The sequence below is a fragment of the Nansenia antarctica genome, assembly GCF_963989245.1.
Source record: "Nansenia antarctica genome assembly, chromosome: 11".
Classification (NCBI taxonomy): domain Eukaryota; kingdom Metazoa; phylum Chordata; class Actinopteri; order Argentiniformes; family Microstomatidae; genus Nansenia; species Nansenia antarctica.
This window is the reverse complement of record NC_137681.1, coordinates 29027662-29050048: the sequence shown is the minus strand read 5'-3', so window position 1 is coordinate 29050048 and position 22387 is coordinate 29027662. Positions and strand designations below refer to the sequence as shown.

The 22387-nt window shown below is 45.8% G+C and overlaps 1 protein-coding gene across 2 annotated transcripts; it reads left to right on the top strand.

The window, feature by feature from the left end:
- Positions 1-3828: 3828 nt before the first annotated feature.
- On the top strand, positions 3829-19646 carry pdk2a (pyruvate dehydrogenase kinase 2a; the record flags this gene model as incomplete). 2 transcript variants are annotated; one of them, XM_080542604.1, is made up of 11 exons in its annotated part: positions 3829-3946; positions 5138-5279; positions 7990-8061; positions 13142-13326; positions 14056-14145; positions 14880-14957; positions 15506-15582; positions 15707-15805; positions 16644-16754; positions 18259-18372; positions 19500-19646. In XM_080542604.1, 11 exons carry the CDS (start codon positions 3829-3831, stop codon positions 19644-19646), a joined length of 1233 nt encoding a protein of 410 aa, XP_080398730.1. The 2 variants fall into 2 exon arrangements, with proteins under 2 accessions (XP_080398730.1, XP_080398731.1); XM_080542605.1 differs by having other exon boundaries at positions 14880-14971; positions 15523-15582.
- Between the last annotated feature and the right edge of the window lie 2741 nt (positions 19647-22387).

Sequence of the window (22387 nt, the reverse complement as noted above, 5' to 3'; positions counted from 1 at the left end):
TCTGGTCAGGTGACTGTGTTTGACCACTGGGCTGTGGCTGGTCAGGTGACTGTGTTTGACCACTGGGCTGTGGCTAATAGTGTTTGTTTATCATTGAGTTAGTTAGAATAGTCTCTCATGGTTATCATTGAGATCAGAGGATGGTATAGTTAACCAGTGGAAGAAAGAGTTCAACACAGCACAATAGTTTGACTGATAACTTGCTGTATATATGCTTTAAGGTGATATTCTATACACTTACAAGGCACATGCGGGTGTATAGGGGAAGTGACTTATATGCAACTGCTTCACTCACCAGAAGACCAAAGTGTGACTAATGTCTGTGTTCAATAACATATTCCATTAAGCAGTATTATTTAGGTATTGATCATGTTTTGGTGATCAGCAGCTGCCAAACTAAACCTTGTTACTGTCGGCCTGTTATGTGACAATAACTATGAAAGGGTACGTTCATTCTGAAAGGCGAAGAGTTGCAACTGTGACTTCCTGGTTTCCACTCGCCCGTTTACAGCTGGCATTTTCTGAACACATGGTGTTCCCTCGGTGCTAGGACATGTTTTAACAATCTTAATGCCCCATTGACTTGTGGATGGAGAGGAGAGCGCTGCATATAGATAGCCTAATCAGCACCTTATTGACATCGCTGTTGGTTAAGCCACGATGGATTTGATGGTAAGAACATCATGTCCCTCCACAATGGCATTTCTATTCAAATCAGAGAATGGAAGTTATGCAGGAAGTTATGCTGGGGGGGGGTTACCAGGCCCCTAGAGGGTTAGGCAACAGAGGGTGGGTGCTGGGGTGATCACTGGTTATGGGCAGGGTGACAAACAGAGGGGAAACAATGCCACTGAAGAAAATGAGAGCGTTCAGTTGAGTAGAAGGAAAGGTCTATATGGTCTGTTAATAATAATCTAATATAATAAATACATTTAAAAAATCATGAAATATGAAAGACATTTACATTATATTTTTGGGCATTTCGCCATGACGCCTTTATCCAAAGCGACTTACAACAAATACATTTGTCTAAGTAAGTGAGTCATCGATCCATGAGTCATCGCAAGAGAAAGTAATCTATGCTCGGGCCAGGGGCCATTGGCGGTCAAAATGCTAGAGAAACTCTACAGGGGGGTAGAGGGGACGGAGAGGTCAGTTAAGGTGTAGCCTGAAGAGTGGAGGTCTTCAGGAGGGACAGTTAAGGTGTAGCCTGAAGAGATGGAGGTCTTTAGGAGGGACAGTTATGGTGTAGCCTGAAGAGACGGAGGTCTTTAGGAGGGACAGTTAAGGTGTAGCCTGAAGAGATGGAGGTCTTCAGGAGGGACAGCTAAGGTGCAGCCTGAAGAGACGGAGGTCTTTAGGAGGGACAGTTAAGGTGTAGCCTGAAGAGATGGTGGTCTTCAGGAGGGACAGTTAAGGTGTAGCCTGAATAGATGGAGGTCTTCAGGAGGGACAGTTATGGTGTAGCCTGAAGAGATGGAGGTGTTCAGGAGGGACAGTTAAGGTGTAGCCTGAAGAGATGGAGGTCTTCAGGAGGGACAGTTAAGGTGTAGCCTGAAGAGATGGAGGTCTTCAGGAGCCACAGTTAAGGTGCAGCCTGAAGAGATGGAGGTCTTCAGGAGGGACAGCTAAGGTGTAGCCTGAAGAGATGGAGGTCTTCAGGAGGTACAGTTAAGGTGTAGTCTGAAGAGATGGAGGTCTTCAGGAGGGACAGTTAAGGTGTAGCCTGAAGAGATGGAGGTCTTCAGGAGGGACAGTTAAGGTGTAGCCTGAAGAGATGGAGGTCTTCAGGAGGGACAGTTAAGGTGTAGCCTGAAGAGATGGAGGTCTTCAGGAGGGACAGTTAAGGTGCAGCCTGAAGAGATGGAGGTCTTCAGGAGGGACAGCTAAGGTGTAGCCTGAAGAGATGGAGGTCTTCAGGAGGTACAGTTAAGGTGTAGCCTGAAGAGATGGAGGTCTTCAGGAGGGACAGTTAAGGTGTAGCCTGAAGAGATGGAGGTCTTCAGGAGGGACAGTTAAGGTGTAGCCTGAAGAGATGGAGGTCTTCAGGAGGGACAGTTAAGGTGCAGCCTGAAGAGATGGAGGTCTTCAGGAGGGACAGCTAAGGTGTAGCCTGAAGAGATGGAGGTCTTTAAGTCTACGGCGGAAGATAGGGAGTGATTCAGTAACTGCAGTCCTGACAGCAGTGTGACGCTCCTTCCACCAACGGAATGCGATCAGCCAGGTAGGATGCAAACCAGGAGAGTGCAGAGCCAGATAGTTCCAGTTCTGAGAGGGTGGAGAGAAGGATCTGGTGGTTTACTGTGTCGAAGGCAGCAGACAGGTCCAGGAGAAGGGGTCGTGGTAGCCTAGAGGTTAGAGAGGCCGGCTAGCAATCGGAAGGCCGCTGGTTCGATCCAGCTGCATGTACCCTTGAGCAAGGCACGTGTCCCCTAATTGCTCCAGGGGCACCGACTATGGCTGACCCTGTGTCTAGAGCAGAAAATACCAACAATTGACTGCCAAGTTCATTGCATGGCAATAAACAATTATATATATATATATATATATATATATATATATATATATATACTATTCAGGCTATATACTGATTAACAGTTCATTACATTGGCAAATGCATCACCTATGCCCATTGAACAGATTTATTCATTATCCTATTTTAAGAAAAAAAATGTAACACAATCATTTACACTGCAGGTCAAATGAGGTTGAGGTCCACAGACTCAAGGCCGATTTAAAGTTCTGCGTAAAGTCGACGCCGTAGGCTACGCGTAAGCTTACGTAGTCCCGCGTGACCGTGCGTAGTCTTGACGCGCTCCTCTCAAAAAATCTAAGTACGCGTCAGAGCGTACGCGTACGCGTCAGCTCTGTGATTGGTCCGCTTGGTAGCACATGATTCAGACAAGATTCCGACTCTCTCGTCGGCCAAAATGCGGAAGCCATGATAGAAATGTTATTTACTTTTTCTGTAATTACTTATTAATAAAGATTAGAAAAATTATGATAACCATCGTATTATCTAACCATCGTATTATCTTAGTTTAATGTCATTTCAATGCATCATAGAACTTTTATTTACAACAAGCATAACAACAAAAAGATCGCTATTATGCGGCTTTGAGCTTTGAGCTCCGTTGACTTCCTAACCGGAAGAGGCACAGCACAGGGGCATAGAAAACACACTGCCACCTAGCGATGTGACGGTGTAATTGCAGCGCGGCCTACGCAGAAGTGTAAAGTGCGAGAGCCCTTACGTAGGGAACGTAAGCTACGCACATAAATTCGACTCAGAACTTTAAATCGGCCTTCAGGGTCCCACAGTTTACCATGATGGCCTGAAGCCACATATCTCTTCTTCTACTGTCCTTCACTCTTTTTGGGGAAGTAAAGAAAATCTTAAACCGGGACTTTCGTCGTGGTCGTCCTGATGACAGGGAGGTGACGTATGACTGCTGTGATGAATGGGGACACCGGGACAGCGTTCGAAAAATTCGCTGAGAGCACCGGAGCGCACACTGGGTTCGACGTCATAAAGCAACCAAGTAATTTGATTGGACAAGAGGCATTCTATGAGTGCTGATCAGATTTCCAGAGCACATTTACGAACGCAGCCCGGGAGGAAATCTCACGTTGCTGTTGTGGGGTCCAGCTGCAGCTCCAGACAGAAGCCCCTCCCCTCCCCCATCCTTCTCTTCCTATTGGATCAGGATGACGCCAATCAACCTGAACGAACCCCTGTTCTTCTATGTCAACAACACAGGCAGAAGCCCTCCAGTAGTGGTCGACCCTCAGACAGGGACTTCAGGGTGCACTGGGGACCGTTCAGCGATGAAGTTCGTACGATTTATCATGAAGAACGCAGCTTTGGCCAACGTGCCTAAACATATTGAACATTTTTCTAAATTCTCGCCGTCACCTCTCTCTATGAAACAGTTTCTCGATTTCGGTGAGTAGCCTTCGACGGGTGGTCTTGACATTGGCGGTTGCTGATCAATCAATCCACTTATCCCGCATGTCACCCTACCATCCATAACACCCCCCTGCATGCAACAATGATGCGATTAGATTCATACGATTTGGAAGCTGCAGAGGGCAGGTGATTTATTGCTTTGCACCAATTGAATGGTGGGGAATTAATCAAGTGCAATTGCACAAATACGTTGCTTGTTTACAAGCCAAATGTATCTCTATTTCTGCCCGGGCGACAGTCCTTGTTTTGGCTTTCCTGCCAGCTGTGTTTTGCTGTGCAGAGTATTGCGTCAGATGCACGCTCACTTCCACCTGTCTGCAACAGCTGGGGGACTTTCTGCCCTGTGTGTGTGTGTGTGTGTGTGTGTGTGTGTGTGTGTGTGTGTGTGTGTGTGTGTGTGTGTGTGTGTGTGTGTGTGTGTGTGTGTGTGTGTGAGTTGAATGTGAATAACTGGACATTAGATGTAGTGATTTGATTGTGTGTGTGTGTGTGTGTGTGTGTGTGTGTGTGTGTGTGTGTGTGTGTGTGTTGAATGTGAATAACTGGACATTAGATGTAGTGATTTGATTGTGTGTGTGTGTGTGTGTGTGTGTGTGTGTTAAATGTGAATAACTGGACATTAGATGTAGTGATTTGATTGTGTTTGTGTGTGTGTGTGTGTGTGTGTGTGTGTGTGTGTGTGTGTGTGTGTGTGTGTGTGTGTGTGTGTGTGTTGAATGTGAATAAGTGGACATTAGATGTAGTGATTTGATTGTGTGTGTGTGTGTGTGTGTGTGTTGAATGTGAATAAGTGGACATTAGATGTAGTGATTTGATTGTGTGTGTGTGTGTGTGTGTGTGTGTGTGTGTGTGTGTTGAATGTGAATAACTGGACATTAGATGTAGTGATTTGTTTGTGTGTGTGTGTGTGTGTGTGTGTGTGTGTGTGTATGTGTGTGTGTGTGTGTGTGTGTGTGTGTTGAATGTGAATAACTGGACATTCGATGTAGTGATTTGATTGAACATTGTGTGACAACAGTAATACACCTGCTTGTGCATTTATGTCGCAGTGTCGCATATTGAATGTCTAGCAACCCTTCACCCCTAGACATGTTCTGCTGAATGAGTTATTAAGGCCTGTATATAATGTCCCGCGGGCCTCTAAGAGGAGATGTTGTTATTGTCCAGGTTCCACCAACGCCTGTGAGAAGACATCGTTCGTGTTCCTGAGACAGGAGCTGCCTGTGAGACTGTCCAACATCATGAAGGAGATCAACCTGCTGCCAGGCAGACTGCTCACCACCCCGTCAGTGCGCATGGTGCAGGGTTGGTAAGGTGGTTGGTGGTGTGAGAGAGAAGAAGAAAGTTACAAATGGATTCGATTGAAGAATATCGTTAGCATTATAATTGCATTGATTCACGTAGTTGTAGTGTATATTTATTTGTGTCCGTTTCGTTTTGTAAATGTCAAACCCTCCTATTCGGGGTTGCCAGATGGGATTAACATCTTCCAGCCTAACCACAGTCTAAAAACCGCTCAATCCACCAAAAACCACCAGCCCATAACCGATATTGTTAGAAAACCTCTACGACTATGTTGTTTATTAAGCTACTTGTTGGATACTAAAATGAAGAATATAATTCTGAGTAGTTTAAGACTATTTATTGAAACACAGGTAGGGGTGGGACGATTAGAACATTTCATATCACGATTATCATGAGCAAAATAATCGCGATCCACGATATTATTGCGAGAATTTAAAAAAAAATATTTTTATTTTTTTCGAATGCCAATAAAACACTGTAATCACTTTAACTTAGATTTTGTTGTATTTTTATGACATTTTAAGTCAGTAATTCAAATTCAGATTCTAGTGGCACATATCTCTGGCCATAATCCGGGTCCTTAAGAAAGAGCAATCGAGCGCTGATTGACCTAACTCCTTTTCGGCCAATCAGCACCTTTCATTAACGTACCCAAGGAAGTTTAAAGAACGCACTCCCAGTGTTGCCAACTTCCAGAGCCCCTTGGTGACTTAATTAGTCAAAAGCGACCAGTGACAAATCTTACTTCCTTTTCTGGTCATTTGGGGAATTACTGTAAAGCATCTAACATCCCGTATTCCACGGTTCACGTTACAACCGAGCTCAGGAGAGACGAGTAGGGATACAGTCTATGGCGAGCGAGGGTTGCCGTCTCCTCTCTCCCTCAACACTCACTCTGAGAACACCAGTCTGATAGCAGCCGCGGGGAGCGTACCGTTGTTCCCCGGGTCCTCGCAGGGGGTTCGGGCAAAGTTCGGGAAATAACGGACGGTTGTCATGTGTTTATACAGCATGGATGTTACGTGCCTAATGCCTTTGATGCGCACACTTGCTACTTGCCGCTTTCATAATTTTATTTAGCCTATATAGCACAAGTCATGCATTGAATGTAACCTCAAGTGCTGAACAGTATTAAGTAAACCACAATATATTTGCTAAAGCTTAGGGGCGACCGTGCCTTTTGCAGCCATAGACTGTCACTGCCTGGTAATAACAAGGAAGGCCAATGACAGTATCCCGTCTTAAGTTTGTCACCAGCCATGGTGAGAAGGCTAGCATACGTTACCTAGTGACTGACTGACAAAGCTGACTTGACAGTAACGTTACCCATGCAGGCTGAACAATAGCGCGAGACAAGTTCTGTGAGGATATTCGCGCGAGGCTCATGTGAGGAAACGCAATTATATTACAGTAACAGTCGCTAACTTGACTGCAAAAGTAATGTAGCCTAGGCTGAAAAATAGCGCCAGACATTTTGTTAAACACAGTTAATTCATAACATACGATTATGACGATTATTTAAATAATAAAAATTCTCCACGATTAAGTTATCGCGGGTGTTTTTATCGCGATTAACGATAAAAACGATAATCGTCCCATCCCTAAACACAGGTACAAAAATGTTGAGCTGGATTCTGGTCTGAGTGAGAGTGAGAGAGTGAGAGAGTGAGAGAGTGAGAGAGTGAGAGAGAGAGAGAGTGAGAGAGAGAGAGAGTGAGAGAGAGAGAGAGAGAGAGAGAGAGAGAGAGAGAGAGAGAGAGAGAGAGAGAGAGAGAGAGAGAGAGAGAGAGAGAGAGAGATGCGTGTTCCAGAGGTGAGAGAGAAGAAGAGAAGATAAGAAGAGCAGACCCCTGGGCCCACACTTCTTATTTATAAACAATAGTATGCAAATACAGTTACAAACAATGGTCCTATCACAGTCACTACAGATGCTTGAGGTGTGAAAAAGAGGCAGAGGTCAGAAGCCATTACAGTCACTTCAGGTCATCCATCTTGTCACAGAACAAAGGGTAATAAAACTAGGCCCTACAGTCATGAGGCATTTCTTCATAACATACATACAGTCCATGTGTGTGTGTGTTTAAGTAAAATATACTACAACTATTAGACAGGTGCCCAACTCCTGCCCCCTAAACTGTATGTCTGTTGCCCATGATGTTTGTAAAAAAAAAAAAAAAAAGCTATTTATCCAGCCCAACAAATGTTTTTTTCCGTCTCAGTGTGATCAATAGTAACCCATTCGGCGGTAACCCGCCCCATCTGGCAACCCTGGTCCTATCCGTGTGTTGTTATGTTAAGTATGTCACGTTCAACGGCTTCCCCCTCCCCCTCCCCCTCCCCCTCCCCCTCCCCCTATCCCTCCCCAGGGTTGTGAGGGTCGTGCTGAACTTTGCCACAGTTTCTCATGCGCATTTCTTCTGCGCAGGCGTCACGTGCCTTGTTATGGGCTTCACATAGTAGGGAATAAACTTTTATTTATTTTTTTAAGTATGATTTTCTTGAGCCTAAATATCATTAGTTTGCATGGTAGGTAGGCCTATTCTTATAAAAAAAAGAAAGAATAATAAGGGCAATTTAAGCAAGGGCTAGCATTTGAGACATTCCATGACATCAATATTTAGAAACGGGAGCCTTTCTAACCGGGGACACTGCGCATCATAGTTCTCCTACAGTTTCACCTCTGAGGAGTTGTGTAATTCCGTGTGTGTTTTCAGGTATATCCAAAGCTTGATGGAGATCCTAGAGTTCCTGGATAAGAACCCTGATGACCACAGTGTCTTGGGAGAGTAAGTCCTCACTTACATCACCTCTTTGACATCATCATCATCATCATCATCATCATCATCACCATCATCATCATCACTCTCATTGTCATATCTCATGCTTAGTTCCCTCAAGTTTTTCCTTGTCTGGTCACATTCTTTGTTTGTTTGTTTGTTTATTAGGATCCCCATTAGCTAATTCCATGACATAAGCTAGTCTTCCTGGGGTCCGACACAAAAATCATATTTGAACAATTCGTGACGTTAGAATTCTAAGGTTCTATCTCAATTTTTGTCAAAATTGAGTTTTTTTACATAATCTGATCCATTGGGTGTTTATTAATGCCTGTGTGGTGTTATTTTTAAAATGTTGAGTTAGTAATTCATAAAATACAAAGGTTCCATCTCACAAAACATAACGCTCAATATCTCTGAACTACCCTAAACGGAGATAGAACCTTATCATTCTTATAATTCTAAGCTCACGAATTGTCAACATTATATACATACAGACAATTGTCAACATTGTGTACATACATACAGTACAGGCCAAAAGTTTGGACACACCTTCTCATTCAATGCGTTTCCTTTATTTTCATGACTATTTAAATTGTAGATTCTCACTGAAGGCATCAAAACTATGAATGAACACATGTGGAATGATGTACTTAACAAAAAAGTGTGAAATAACTGAAAACATGTCTTATATTCTAGTTTCTTCAAAGTAGCCACCCTTTGCTCTGATTACTGCTTTGCACACTCTTGGCATTCTCTTGATGAGCTTCCAGAGGTAGTCACCTGAAATGGTTTTCCAACAGTCTTGAAGGAGTTCCCAGAGATGCTTAGCACTTGTTGGCCCTTTTGCCTTCACTCTGCGGTCCAGCTCATCCCAAACCATCTCGATTGGGTTCAGGTCCGGTGACTGTGGAGGCCAGGTCATCTGGCGCAGCACTCCATCACAAATAGCCCTTACACAGCCTGGATGTGTGTTTGGGGTCATTGTCCTGTTGAAAAATAAATGATGGTCCAACTAAACGCAAACCGGATGGGATGGCATGTCGCTGCAGGATGCTGTGGTAGCCATGCTGGTTCAGTATGCCTTCAATTTTGAATAAATCCCCAACAGTGTCACCAGCAAAGCACCCCCACTAGGGATGGACGGTTTCCAATTATTGAAACCGAAAAACCGTCAAAGACTAAAACCGGGGTTTTCCGGTTAACCGAAAAATACAGTAAAAAAAAAAAAAAAACGCCAATTTCAAATAATTGAGCCCTACTGCTACAATACACTCATGTCGAACACCATTAAAACACCGTAAGCACAGTCGCAACACATTTAGGCTACTTAGTTTCACAAATATAAGTGGAAAGGCAGACTTTTGTAAGCTACACCATACATGAAAACACATGAACACTTAACACACCAGCTCCGCTGATCCAGGGTGCACGCCTGCACGGAAGATCATCTCTTGGAACAGCGTCTTCATTGAATGAACTGCTTTCTCAATATCTTGGTTCTTAGACAAAGTTTCAGCTGCTGCTCAATGTATTTAAATATTTGAATACTGCTCAATAATCACTGAAATATTAGACTTAGAATTATGCAGTGAACATACTTAAAGCTTTTCATAAAAACCACATGCCGCGAGACTGACTCGTCCTGAACTGTCGTAAGTCAATCAACAAAGAATGCCCCATCAAAATAAAAGTGCCCATGGTAGAGCTGTCAAAATAGAGCTTTCAAAATAAATGTACTAATACAGATAGAGATAAATACAGAACTACCTTTGCGTCACTAAGTGACCGTGTATCTTCTAAGACATGCGTTCTGTCATCACTTTCAGTAGCGCCTTCACACACAGTGGCGCTGTGCACAAACACTCTTGATCCGTATAGCTCTTGTTTTATTATATTGTGGTTTAGTAAATACTGCACTTGGAGTTACATTCAATGCATGATTTGTGCTATAGAACATAAATACAGTTTGATTGATTGATTGATATCAAATCACATTTTATTTCTATAGCGCATTTCTCACAAAAGTGACCCAATGCGCTTTACAGAGAGCAGCGAAAATGATCTTATTAAATGTAAGCGAGTAATTGTAAAAAACCTTTCCTATCTACCAATAACTGAAGGCAACTATCTTTCCCATAGAGTGATTCGTTACCCTTAAATATAATCCCAATTAGATATTAATCCTCAATTATTCTTCACAACTGACCAAACCTCTCACTCATTGCGCGGCAGATTCAGACTGTATCATTGTTATTTTCACACACGACAAACATGTGACATGTTCCAGTTTTATTCTTATTCTATTTTATTCTTTAAAAAAAAAAAAAAAAAAACGTTTCTATCTTTATAAACCCCGGTTTTCGGTATAACCGAAAAACCGTCCATCCCTAACCCCCACACCATCACACCTCCTCCTCCATGCTTCACGGTGGGAACCAGGCATGTCGAATCCATCCGTTCACCTTTTCTGCGTCGCACAAAGACACGGCGGTTGGAACCAAAGATCTCAAATTTGGACTCATCAGACCAAAGCACAGATTTCCACTGGTCTAATGTCCATTCCTTGTGTTTCTTGGCCCAAACAAATCTCTTCTGCTTGTTGCCTCTCCTTAGCAGTGGTTTCCTAGAGGATGGGGAAAAAACTGGCGGCCATGCTGGCCAATCCCTCCCACCCGATGTACTGCGAGCTGGCGGGGATGAGGAGCAAGTTCAGCCACAGATTTGTTCTCCCCCGTCAAAGTACAAAAATATTTGGACAGTCCTTTGTTCCAGCTGCACTCCGACTCTACAACCAGGCCCTGCAGGGTGGGGGAGACCTGGAGCTGGAACTTTGGAACTTGGAACTTTTTACTTATTGAGCCTGCACTGTTTTATCTATTTATTTATTGAATGTTTTCTGTCTGCCCTAACTAAGCTGTTTGACAACAAAATTTCCCCATTGGGGACAATAAAGGTTTTCATCATCATATTTGACCATGAAGGCCTGATTCGTGCAGTCTCCTCTTAACAGTTGTTCTAGAGATGTGTCTGCTGCTAGAACTCTGTGTGGCATTCATCTGGTCTCTTATCTGAGCTGCTGTTAACCTGCGATTTCTGAGGCTGGTGACTCGGATGAACTTATCCTCAGCAGCAGAGGTGACTCTTGGTCTTCCTTTCCTGGGGCGGTCCTCATGTGAGCCAGTTTCGTTGTAGCGCTTGATGGTTTTTGCGACTGCACTTGGGGACACATTCAAAGTTTTTGCAATTTTCCGGACTGACTGACCTTCATTTCTTAAAGTAATGATGGCCACTCGTTTCTCTTTACTTAGCTGATTGGCTCTTGCCATAATATGAATTCTAACAGTTGTCCAATAGGGCTGTCAGCTGTGTATCAACCTGACTTCTGCACAACACAACTGATGGTCCCAACCCCATTAATAAGGCAAGAAATTCCACTAATGAACCCTGACAAGGCACAACTGTGAAGTGAAAACCATTTCAGGTGACTACCTCATGAAGCTCATTGAGAGAACACCAAGGGTTTGCAGCGCTATCAAAAAAGCAAAGGGTGGCTACTTTGAGGAATCTAAAATATAAGACATATTTAGAGTTATTTCGCACTTTTTTGTTAAGTACATAATTCCATATGTGTTCATTCATAGTTTTGATGCCTTCAGTGAGAATCTACAATGTAAATAGTCATGAAAATAAAGGAAACGCATTGAATGAGAAGGTGTGTCCAAACTTTTGGCCTGTACTGTACATACATATATACATCATAAAAACAAAAGAGAGGAATACAAAATAAAATAAAAAACAGAGAAAGAAAGAAATGTAATGAAATACAACAGATCAGAAGAAGATAAATCATCATCTGTCCATTCAGAGTTGAGGAGAAACGTTGTGCCCCACTTATGCCGTTTGGCTTCCTACCCCCCTGTCCCTCCTGTCCACCCCTGTCCCCCCTGTCTCTCCTATCCTCCTGTCCCTCCCCTGTCCCCCCTGTCTCTCCTATCCTCCTGTCCCCCCCCTGTCTCTCCTATCCTCCTGTCCCCCCTGTCTCTCCTATCCTCCTGTCCCCCCTGTCTCTCCTATCCTCCTGTCCCCCCTGTCTCTCCTATCCTCCTGTCCCCCCCCTGTCTCTCCTATCCTCCTGTCCCCCCTGTCTCTCCTATCCTCCTGTCCCCCCTGTCTCTCCTATCCTCCTGTCCCCCCTGTCTCTCCTATCCTCCTGTCCCCCCTGTCTCTCCTATCCTCCTGTCCCCCCCTGTCTCTCCTATCCTCCTGTCCCCCCCCTGTCTCTCCTATCCTCCTGTCCCCCCCCTGTCTCTCCTATCCTCCTGTCCCCCCTGTCTCTCCTATCCTCCTGTCCCCCCCTGTCTCTCCTATCCTCCTGTCCCCCCCCTGTCTCTCCTATCCTCCTGTCCCCCCCCTGTCTCTCCTATCCTCCTGTCCCCCCCCTGTCTCTCCTATCCTCCTGTCCCCCCTGTCTCTCCTATCCTCCTGTCCCCCCTGTCTCTCCTATCCTCCTGTCCCCCCCTGTCTCTCCTATCCTCCTGTCCCCCCCTGTCTCTCCTATCCTCCTGTCCCCCCTGTCTCTCCTATCCTCCTGTCCCCCCTGTCTCTCCTATCCTCCTGTCCCCCCTGTCTCTCCTATCCTCCTGTCCCCCCTGTCTCTCCTATCCTCCTGTCCCCCCTGTCTCTCCTATCCTCCTGTCCCCCCTGTCTCTCCTATCCTCCTGTCCCCCCTGTCTCTCCTATCCTCCTGTCCCCCCCCTGTCTCTCCTATCCTCCTGTCCCTCCCCTGTCCCCCCTGTCTCTCCTATCCTCCTGTCCCCCCTGTCTCTCCTATCCTCCTGTCCCCCCCCTGTCTCTCCTATCCTCCTGTCCCTCCCCTGTCCCCCCTGTCTCTCCTATCCTCCTGTCCCCCCTGTCTCTCCTATCCTCCTGTCCCCCCTGTCTCTCCTATCCTCCTGTCCCCCCTGTCTCTCCTATCCTCCTGTCCCCCCCCTGTCTCTCCTATCCTCCTGTCCCCCCCCTGTCTCTCCTATCCTCCTGTCCCTCCCCTGTCCCCCCTGTCCACCCCTGTCCATCCTGTCTCTGGCAGGTTCGTGGACAGCCTGGTGAACATCAGGAACAGACACAACGACGTGGTCCCTACCATGGCCCAGGGCGTCATTGAGTACAAGGAGGCGTTCACCCAGGACCAGGCGACCAATCAGAACATCCAGTACTTCCTGGACCGCTTCTACATGAGCCGCATATCCATCCGCATGCTCATCAACCAGCACAGTGAGCACCCTGTATGTGTTTGCATGTTTAACACAACCACCTGCTCAAGACCTGCTAAAGACCTCTTCACCCCCCACCCCCCTGTACAGTTTCTCAATTGTAAATAAATGATATACAGTTATTAAAAAAAAGAACAATAATAATAATACATTTTATTTATGGCCGCCTTTCAAGGCTCTCAAGGACACCTTACAAGACCACATATCAAAACATTAAAATCAACGAAGCAAAATCAGATATAACAACAAACAAAATACAGGCGATCAAACCAAATAAGCCATTGTGAAAAGGTGTGTTTTAGGACTGGATTTGAAAGTGGTGAGAGTGTCAATATTGCGTAAGTTGGGTGGCAGAGAGTTCCAGAGGCGGGGAGCCGAACAATCTTCCTTCTTCTTGCATTGTGTCTGCCAATGGGCCCTGGTCCTAGCATAGATATCTTTTTCTTATGATGTCTGGTGGATAGATGATTCACTTACTTAGACAAATGTATTTGTTGTATTAAGTCGTTTTGGATAAAGGGAGTCTGCTAAATGCCCCCAAATGTTCATGTAAACTACCTAAGTAACTTAAGCAGTATAGATCATTCTAAAGAAAGAAATCCAGGCTTATTTTTTTTTTAATGAAGTTTCAAAATAAGCCTGGATTTTCCTTTAGCGACATTGATGGAATTCCCCTCATGTCATCATCTGTCGTGACGTTCCCCCCTCCCCCTCTGTTTCCTGGTCTCAGCTCTTGTTTTTGACGGCGCAACCAACCCCCTTCATCCCAATACCATCGGGAGCATCGACCCGCTCTGTGAGGTCACCCAGGTCGTCCGAGGTACGCTGGAACCCTGACCAGAGTTCCCTCTGGGTGGTTGATGATGGAGAACGGCTGCTTACCATGGCCTATGGGTGTATAGAGACAATATGACACAGTCTGATCATTTGGTCCGCATGTCGGCAACCAATCCAAAATGTTCTTGCTTTTCTTTTGAAACACGGAACTACGTTTCAACGTGGTTGAGAATCACAACGCAAACTCGCTAGTCGAGCCAAAATGCTGCAACAACGCAATAGATTGGTGGAGTAATCCCCCACTGCTACCTAGTTAACTAGAACACGACATTAAATTTTTACCTAGTTAACTAGAACACTACTTTACATTGTTACCTAGTTAACTAGAACACTACTTTACATTGTTACCTAGTTAACTACAACACTACTTTACATTGTTACCTAGTTAACTAGAACACTACTTTACATTGTTACCTAGTTAACTAGAACACTACTTTACATTGTTACCTAGTTAACTAGAACACTACTTTACATTGTTAGCAGGCTCACAAAACAAGCTGTGTTAGTCGACTAACGATGTGTCGTTGATTTTCAACAACGCGGAAATGTGTCTGAAAGAAAAGTCTGATCATCACATCAGATCCCGATATGAGGACCAAAGTATTAGAACGTGTCACCTAGTGTTTAGATGTTGAGAAACATGACATTGGCAGCCTTTGTCTTGTTGTCTAAACCACTCCAGTTGGATCATTCCATGTCTTTGACTTCTTGTTCCAGATGCTTTCCAAAGTGCCAAGATGCTGTGTGACCAGTACTATCTGAGCTCCCCAGACCTGATGCTGCAAGAGATGAACAGTAAGACCAGACCAATTGATCATGATCAATGATCATTCCACCAATATCACCTTAAGGCTCACACGTTTGCTGTTGATTGATGATCCATCCATCCATCCATCCATCCATTCATCCATTCAATGTTAAGTAGGGGTCTTGGGTGACATTGTGGGAGCAGCACCCTTGTGTATAAACAGTCCCCCGAAGCCCATCCCCATCAGAGAAGGCATCTCACCCCAGGCAGAAGTAATGGCTAATGAACCCAGTGAGGCAGAAGTAATGGATAGCAGAAGTAATGGATAAGTGGTTGGGTTAGGGTCGACTGCCTCCGACAATATTGACACACTGACTCGAATCCCCCCTCTCTATTCTGAGAAACGATGGAAATAGATGAGATCAGTCAACAGATTTTCTCCGTGAACGAAACGGAGTACGATGGTGACTCACACTGCAGGCGTTTTCGAAAGAAGAAGAAAGAAGAAAAATTGCCTTTTCACATTTCCGTCGAATGACTGGGTTCGGTTTGTTGTGTTCATGTGTGTCTCTCTCTCTCTCCTCTTTTTACCCAGGCAACAACAGGAAACAGCCCATCAGCATTGTGTACGTGCCCTCGCATCTCTACCACATGCTGTTCGAGCTCTTCAAGGTAGGATGGAATTAGCCCGGAGCTAAGAATAGAACCTCCGCAATATTCTAATTCCAGAGCTAGAACCTCCTTCGCGCTCCGCATTCCGACGGTTCTTTTCTTCTGTTGTGTCCTGTCCTTCCAGAACGCCATGAGAGCAACCATCGAACACCACGAGGCCAGCAATAGCCTCCCGCCCATCCAGGTGATGGTCGCCATTGGAGGGGAGGACCTGTCAATCAAGGTACTGTATCCAATGTGGACTCTCTCCCTCCCTACCCTCCCTCCCTCCCTTCCCTCCCTCTCTCCCTCCCTCCCTCCCATCCTCCCTCCCTCCTCTCCCTCCATCCGTCCCTCCCTCTCTCCCTCCCTACCCTCCCTCCTCTCCCTCCATCTGTCCCTCCCTCTCTCCATCCCTCCCTCCCTCCCATCCTCCCTCCTTCTCTCCCTCCCTCCCATTTCTCTCTCTCTCCGTCCCTCCCTCTCTCCCTCCCTCCCTCCCATAGAATGGGGAAGTGTGTCCAAACGTTTGTCTGGTACTGTACAGACTGTTGAACAATCGCTATCTTATGATACATAGCTAACACTCAGAATACACCACCGACATGTGCGCACACTTAACTAATGCTAATGCCTCGCTAGCTAACGTGCTAATAGCTAATAGCTGTGGCGCATTGAATTTTCCCACTCCAAACCTCTCGTCTCATCTGTTATGTAAAAGTGGCTCGACTCTCATTAATTCAGTGTTTTAATGTGTTTCATGTTAAAACCAAAGCCACTAATCTCTGATTCGATCAACACAAATGGAACGGGAGCTTTATTAATAACCTACTGCCTTATTAACCTAATATCTTATTAACCTAATGCCTTATTAACCTAATATCTTATTAACCTAATGCCTTATTAACCTAATGCCTTATTAACCTAATGCCTTATTAACCTAATGCCTTATTAACCTAATGCTAATCTCTCACCATTTCTCCTTTCTCATTCATCTGTTTTCTACTGCTGATTTCTATCCGTAATCTCTCTCTGTCTCTGTTCTCCCCCCCCCCCCCCCCTCCCTCTCCGGCGGGGTGTAGGTGAGTGACAGGGGTGGCGGGGTTCCTTTCAGGAGGATAGAGAACCTGTTCAGCTACATGTACTCCACAGCCCCGACGCCACAGAGAGGAGAACACTCACGGGCACCACTGGTGAGTCTAGAACTCTCTCTCTCTCTCTCTCTCTCTCTCTCTCTCTCTCTCTCTCTCTCTCTCTCTCTGTCTTCTCTCCTCTCTCTCTCTCTCTCCCTCTGTCTTCTCTCCTCCTCTCTCTCCCTCTCTCTCTTTGTCTTCTCTCCTCCTCTCTCTCTGTCTTTTCTCCTCCTCTCTCTCTGTCTTCTCTCTCTCCCGCTCTGTCTTCTCTCTGTCTTCTCTCTCTCTGTCTATCTCTCTCTCTCTCTCTGTCTTCTCTCTCTCTGTCTCTCTCTCTCTCTGTCTTCTCTCTCTCTGTCTCTCTCTCTCTCTGTCTCTCTCTCTCTCTCTCTGTCTGTCTTCTCTCTCTCTCTGTCTGTCTTCTCTCTCTCTCTGTCTTCTCTCTCTCCCCCTCTCTCTCTTCCTCCCTCTCTCTCTCTCTCTCTCTCTCTCTCTCTCTCTCTCTCTCTCTCTCTCTCTCTCTCTCTCCCAAATCAACCCATAGCTAGCCCCCTATGCACTTATGGAAACCTGAAAGGACTTCATAGGGGAAAAGTCCTATGAAACTCCCATGTCCCCCTCTCCTAAGCTGGGGGATGTGTTGTATCCATGGTCACATCTCTCCTAGGCTGGGTGATGTGTTGTATCTATGGTCACATCTCTCCTAGGCTGGGTGATGTGTTGTATCTATGGTCACATCTCTCCTAGGCTGGGTGATGTGTTGTATCTATGGTCACATCTCTCCTAGGCTGGGTGATGTGTTGTATCTATGGTCACATCTCTCCTAGGCTGGGTGATGTGTTGTATCTATGGTCACATCTCTCCTAGGCTGGGTGGTGTGTTGTATCTATGGTCACATCTCTCCTAGGCTGGGTGATGTGTTGTATCTATGGTCACATCTCTCCTAGGCTGGGTGATGTGTTGTATCTATGGTCACATCTCTCCTAGGCTGGGTGGTGTGTTGTATCTATGGTCACATCTCCTAATAATAATAATAATATTTTTTTTTACTTCTATAGCGCTTTTCCTGCAAACGTTGCAGCTCAAAGTGCTCCAATCATTATATAATTATTATTAAATTATTTTTCATTTAAAGGCAATATTAAAAAGATGGGTTTTTAGTCTTGACTTGAACATATTTGCTGAGGTTGCATCCCTAATGTAAACTGGCAGTGCATTCCACAATTTGGGTGCATAAAATGAGAATGCAGCCTCACCAAATCTCTTCTTTTGTACATGTGGTACACAGAGAAAACCAATGTCAGAAGACCTGAGAGCTCTATTGGGCTGATATGCTAGCAAAAGGTCTGAACATATTCTGCTGCTGTGCCAGTGAGAGCTTTATAAACAAGCAGAAGGATCTTGAAATCTATTCTGATATACTTTCTATACTGTATTCTATACTGTCCCAGCGGGAATCGAACCCACAGCCTAAGCGTTGTTGGCACACCACGCTCTAGCGACTGAGCCCCAGAGGAACCACCCCGCCCCTGGTTTAACCCCTGGTTGTGTTGTCTCTCTCCAGGCTGGGTTCGGCTACGGCCTGCCCATCTCCCGTCTCTACGCCAAGTACTTCCAGGGAGACCTGCAGCTGTACTCCATGGAAAGCCTGGGCACCGACGCTGTCATCCACATGAAGGTGAGACACAGGGACACCATCGTCATTATGAGCAGGGTTCCCACGGGTCCTTGAAATCCTTGAAAGTTTGTGAAAGTTTGAGAAAAAGAAATCAAGGTCTTAAAAGTTTTTGAAAATAGACATGGGTCATTGAAAGTGCTTGAATTCCCCTCTCTCTCTAAAAAAAATATATATATATAAAAAAATGTTTTACTTAGCTAAATTTAATCTGAGGGAATTGAGTCTTGAAAGTCCTTGAAAGGTGCTTGAAAGGTGCTTGAATTTGATGTTTCAGAAGGTGTGGGAACCCTGATATGAGATTTCACTTATTTTCTATGAGGGTAAAGCAGCCTTGAGAACCGATGGTTCGGCCCTTAGGGGGCAGGATCTCCTGTTTCCGTAGCGTGAGGCAGCATGATGGACAAGTACACCCCCCCTGGACATGATGCCGGTATGTCGCAGGGTCTTACCCCCCCCCCCCCCAATCCAACCCTTAATGCTGAGTGCCAAGCAGGGAGGCATTGGGTACCGTTTTTATAGTCTTTGGTACGACTCGGGCCCGGGGATCGAACTCACAACCTCCCGATCTCACAACCTCAGGGTGGACACTCTAACAGTCGCAAGGCCACTGAGATGGTTAATTTTCTTTAAAAATATATCCAAGTATATTTCCCCAAGGCCAAAATTGGTGAAAAAAACACCAGTCATGTTTTTGCAACACGAGAATTATCCCTAACATCCTCCTGAGGTGACGCTTCGCTCCCGAGGGTCATTCGACTGTCCCTCTCAATATACAGTAATGTGATGTTCTCCCTCCCTTCCTCCCTCCCCCCCCCCTCCCTCCCCCCCTCCCTCCCCTCCTCCCTCCCCCCCTCCCTCCCCCCTCCCTCCCCTCCTCCCTCCCCCCCTCCCTCCTCTCCCTCCCTCCCCCCCTCCCTCCCCCCCTCCCTCCCCTCCTCCCTCCCTCCCCTCCTCCCTCCCTCCCTCCCCTCCTCCCTCCCTCCCTCCCCCCCTCCCCCCCCCCCCTCCCTCCCTCCCCCCCTCCCTCCTCTCCCTCCCTCCCCCCCTCCCTCCCCCCCCTCCTCCCCCCCTCCTCCCCCCCCCCTCCCCCCCCCTCCCTCCCTCCCCCCCCCTCCTTCCCTCTCCAGGCGTTGTCCACAGACTCTGTGGAGAGGCTGCCAGTCTACAACAAGACAGCCCTGAGGAACTACAAGATCAGCCACCAGGGGGCCGACGACTGGTGCCTCCCCAGCCGAGAGCCCCTGGACCTGGCTGTCTACCGCGTGGCCAAGTGAGGACGCCCCCCCCCCAGCCAGCCAGTCCTGGCCCTGACCTGGCCTGGCTCGGACCACGATCTGGGGCCAGCCAGACAGCCTGTTTACCTTGAAATCTACTGGCCTTAGTAGCCATGGCAGACCAGGCCAGGGGGACCTACTCTAGCCTGGCTGGAACGGAAAAATGTGTAAAAAAAAAAAAATGTGTGAGGGAAAAAAAACAAAGAAGTGTTCTGTTTTCATCCTGCTGTTTTAGCAGTAGCATGTGTAGGCTTTGATGCTTTGTTCGTGATGACACTTAAGTTCTTTCTGGGTTGCTTTTAGTAGCTCTAGGATTTTAGGGAAAAAATAAAACTTGTCTTTTTTTCCCCTTTGTTCCCCTGGCTAGTCTTTTGAACTGCCAGATGTTGAAGAAATAGAGTCCAGAGGGGGGGGGGGGGGAGATGTGAGGCCCAGTGTCAGGCCTTGCCTTGGGGGAGTAAGTGATGTGTCAGAGTGGCTCTAGAGACCCAGACTGTACCCAGTATGCTACTAAGATGGGTGTAGTGTGACAGGCAGTGTGAAGGAGGGATGAACAGATAGAGAAGAGAATGGTTGTGTTCCAGGTTGCCTACATCGCAGTCAGACTCATCATATTCATGTTCCTTAGATGTCAAACACATAATGTGCAGCGCGACTGCAGCAACTTACGCAACCTGGAACACAACACAACACAACATCTTGGTTGACCTCTATGAGGCTCTTTGTGTACAGTAATGCTCCTCAGAAACTGGGAACACTCCAATCTCTGAGAGAGAGAGAGAGAGAGAGAGAGAGAGAGAGAGAGAGAGAGAGAGAGAGAGAGAGAGAGAGAGCACTAAAAGTAATCTAAAAGACACATTTCAGAGTTTCTTGTTTCTGAGGAGCACCTGAATGCGGCATCGACTCATAGGGGGGAGATGCTGAGAGGAACAGTGAGGTTGGAGAGAAGACGCGTCGTCAGGTGAACCAGTACTGTGTACTGTTGAGTAATAGGAAGCCCTGACTAGCATTAGCATTAGCTCTCCTCCTAGCTGAAGCTCTGACTAGCATTAGCATTAGCATTACCTCTCCTCCTAGCTGAATTGCTGACTGCCAGGTTAAAGCCACCTCAGCCCCAGAAGTGCCAACAGAAGAAAAAAAAGATCCACATTCTTGGGTCAGCTACTGTCGGTTCCCTGACAGTACGTTTTATTTCTTCCCCAAACCGATACAGTTGTCAACTGTTGATAAAGTTACCAGTGGTACAGTCTGAGAAAAAGCTGCTAAAGTAGTTGTCGTTGAACGGTTCAGCGGCGTTAAAAGATGTCTTGTTGCCTGCATGAGAATTAGTCCAGGTTGTTTGAGATGAAGCGTTGCTTCTCATGCTTATTGACAACAACTTACTCGATAGCAAGTATGCTTGCTCACGCCAGTTCAACCGGATGGGATTCATCTTAACAAATGTATCATTGTTCTGTCCAGTGTTTTTTGGAAATACCGGTAGGACTTTCTATGTACACAATATCTATAGTAATTTATTATACAAACTAAACTATCTCGTATTCATATTGCTGCTGCGCCACTGTGTTTTGGTGCCAGTATTCAGTTTGTTATGTCCAGATTATACAGTGTGACGTGCCTCACTTAGAGCATTATGGCCTATGGCTAAGTTCAACAGAAGCCAGTGTTACTACAAGTCCCAGAAGACATTGCTTGTCGTTTCTCATAACAATTCATATGAGTTCATTGTTTGTGAACCCGGTTGGGCAAGAGAGACCAATCTCATAGGGGGGAAAAAAGTGAGTTTGATACCGTGTGGTATGAATATGCCTCTGGTCTGTACCAGTTTGTTTTGAACAGTTTCCACTTTATTTTGTATTAAGTCATATCTTTAAAAGTTATTTTTTTATAATAAACTATGTTTCCATTGAAATGACAGATATGCAGGATACAGAGAATAAAACTATTTCAATGTGTGATACTTGTGTGGTTTCTCTTATACACGGCTGTCATAGGATATTATGGAGAGAGACAGGGTTGCCAGATGGGATTGACACTTTCCAGCCTAACCACCAGCCTAAGAACCGCTAAATCCACCAAAAACCAGCAGCCCAAAACCTATGTTGTCAGAAAACCGCTCAATTACTATTGTAAAAAAAAACTGCACATTGTATGTAGCTACTAGGATGTGTGTAAATGCTATTTATCCAGCCCAACCTAAATGCTAGTTATCCAGCCCAACCTAAATGTTATTTATCCAGCCCAACCTAAATGTTATTTATCCAGCCCAACCTAAATGTTATTTATCCAGCTCAACCTAAATGTTATTTATCCAGCCCAACCTAAATGTTATTTATCCAGCCCAACCTAAATGCTAGTTATCCAGCCCAACCTAAATGTTATTTATCCAGCCCAACCTAAATGTTATGTATCCAGCCCAACCTAAATGTTATTTATCCAGCCCAACCTAAATGTTATTTATCCAGCCCAACCGGCCAAATGCTTTTTTCCCGGCCCAGTGTGATCAAAAGTAGCCCATTCGGCGGTAACCTTGGTAACCCGCCCCAACTGACAGCCCTGGAATGAGACTTCAAAGTCAGAGGCTGTGTTCGAAATGGCATACTAGCATACTGCATACTAGCATACTCAATGAGTATATACTGCATACTAGCATACTCAATGAGTATAAACTGCATACCAGCCGACCATTTACACTGCAGTATGCATACTGCCTCCCAGAATGCATTTCGCACTGGCCGGCA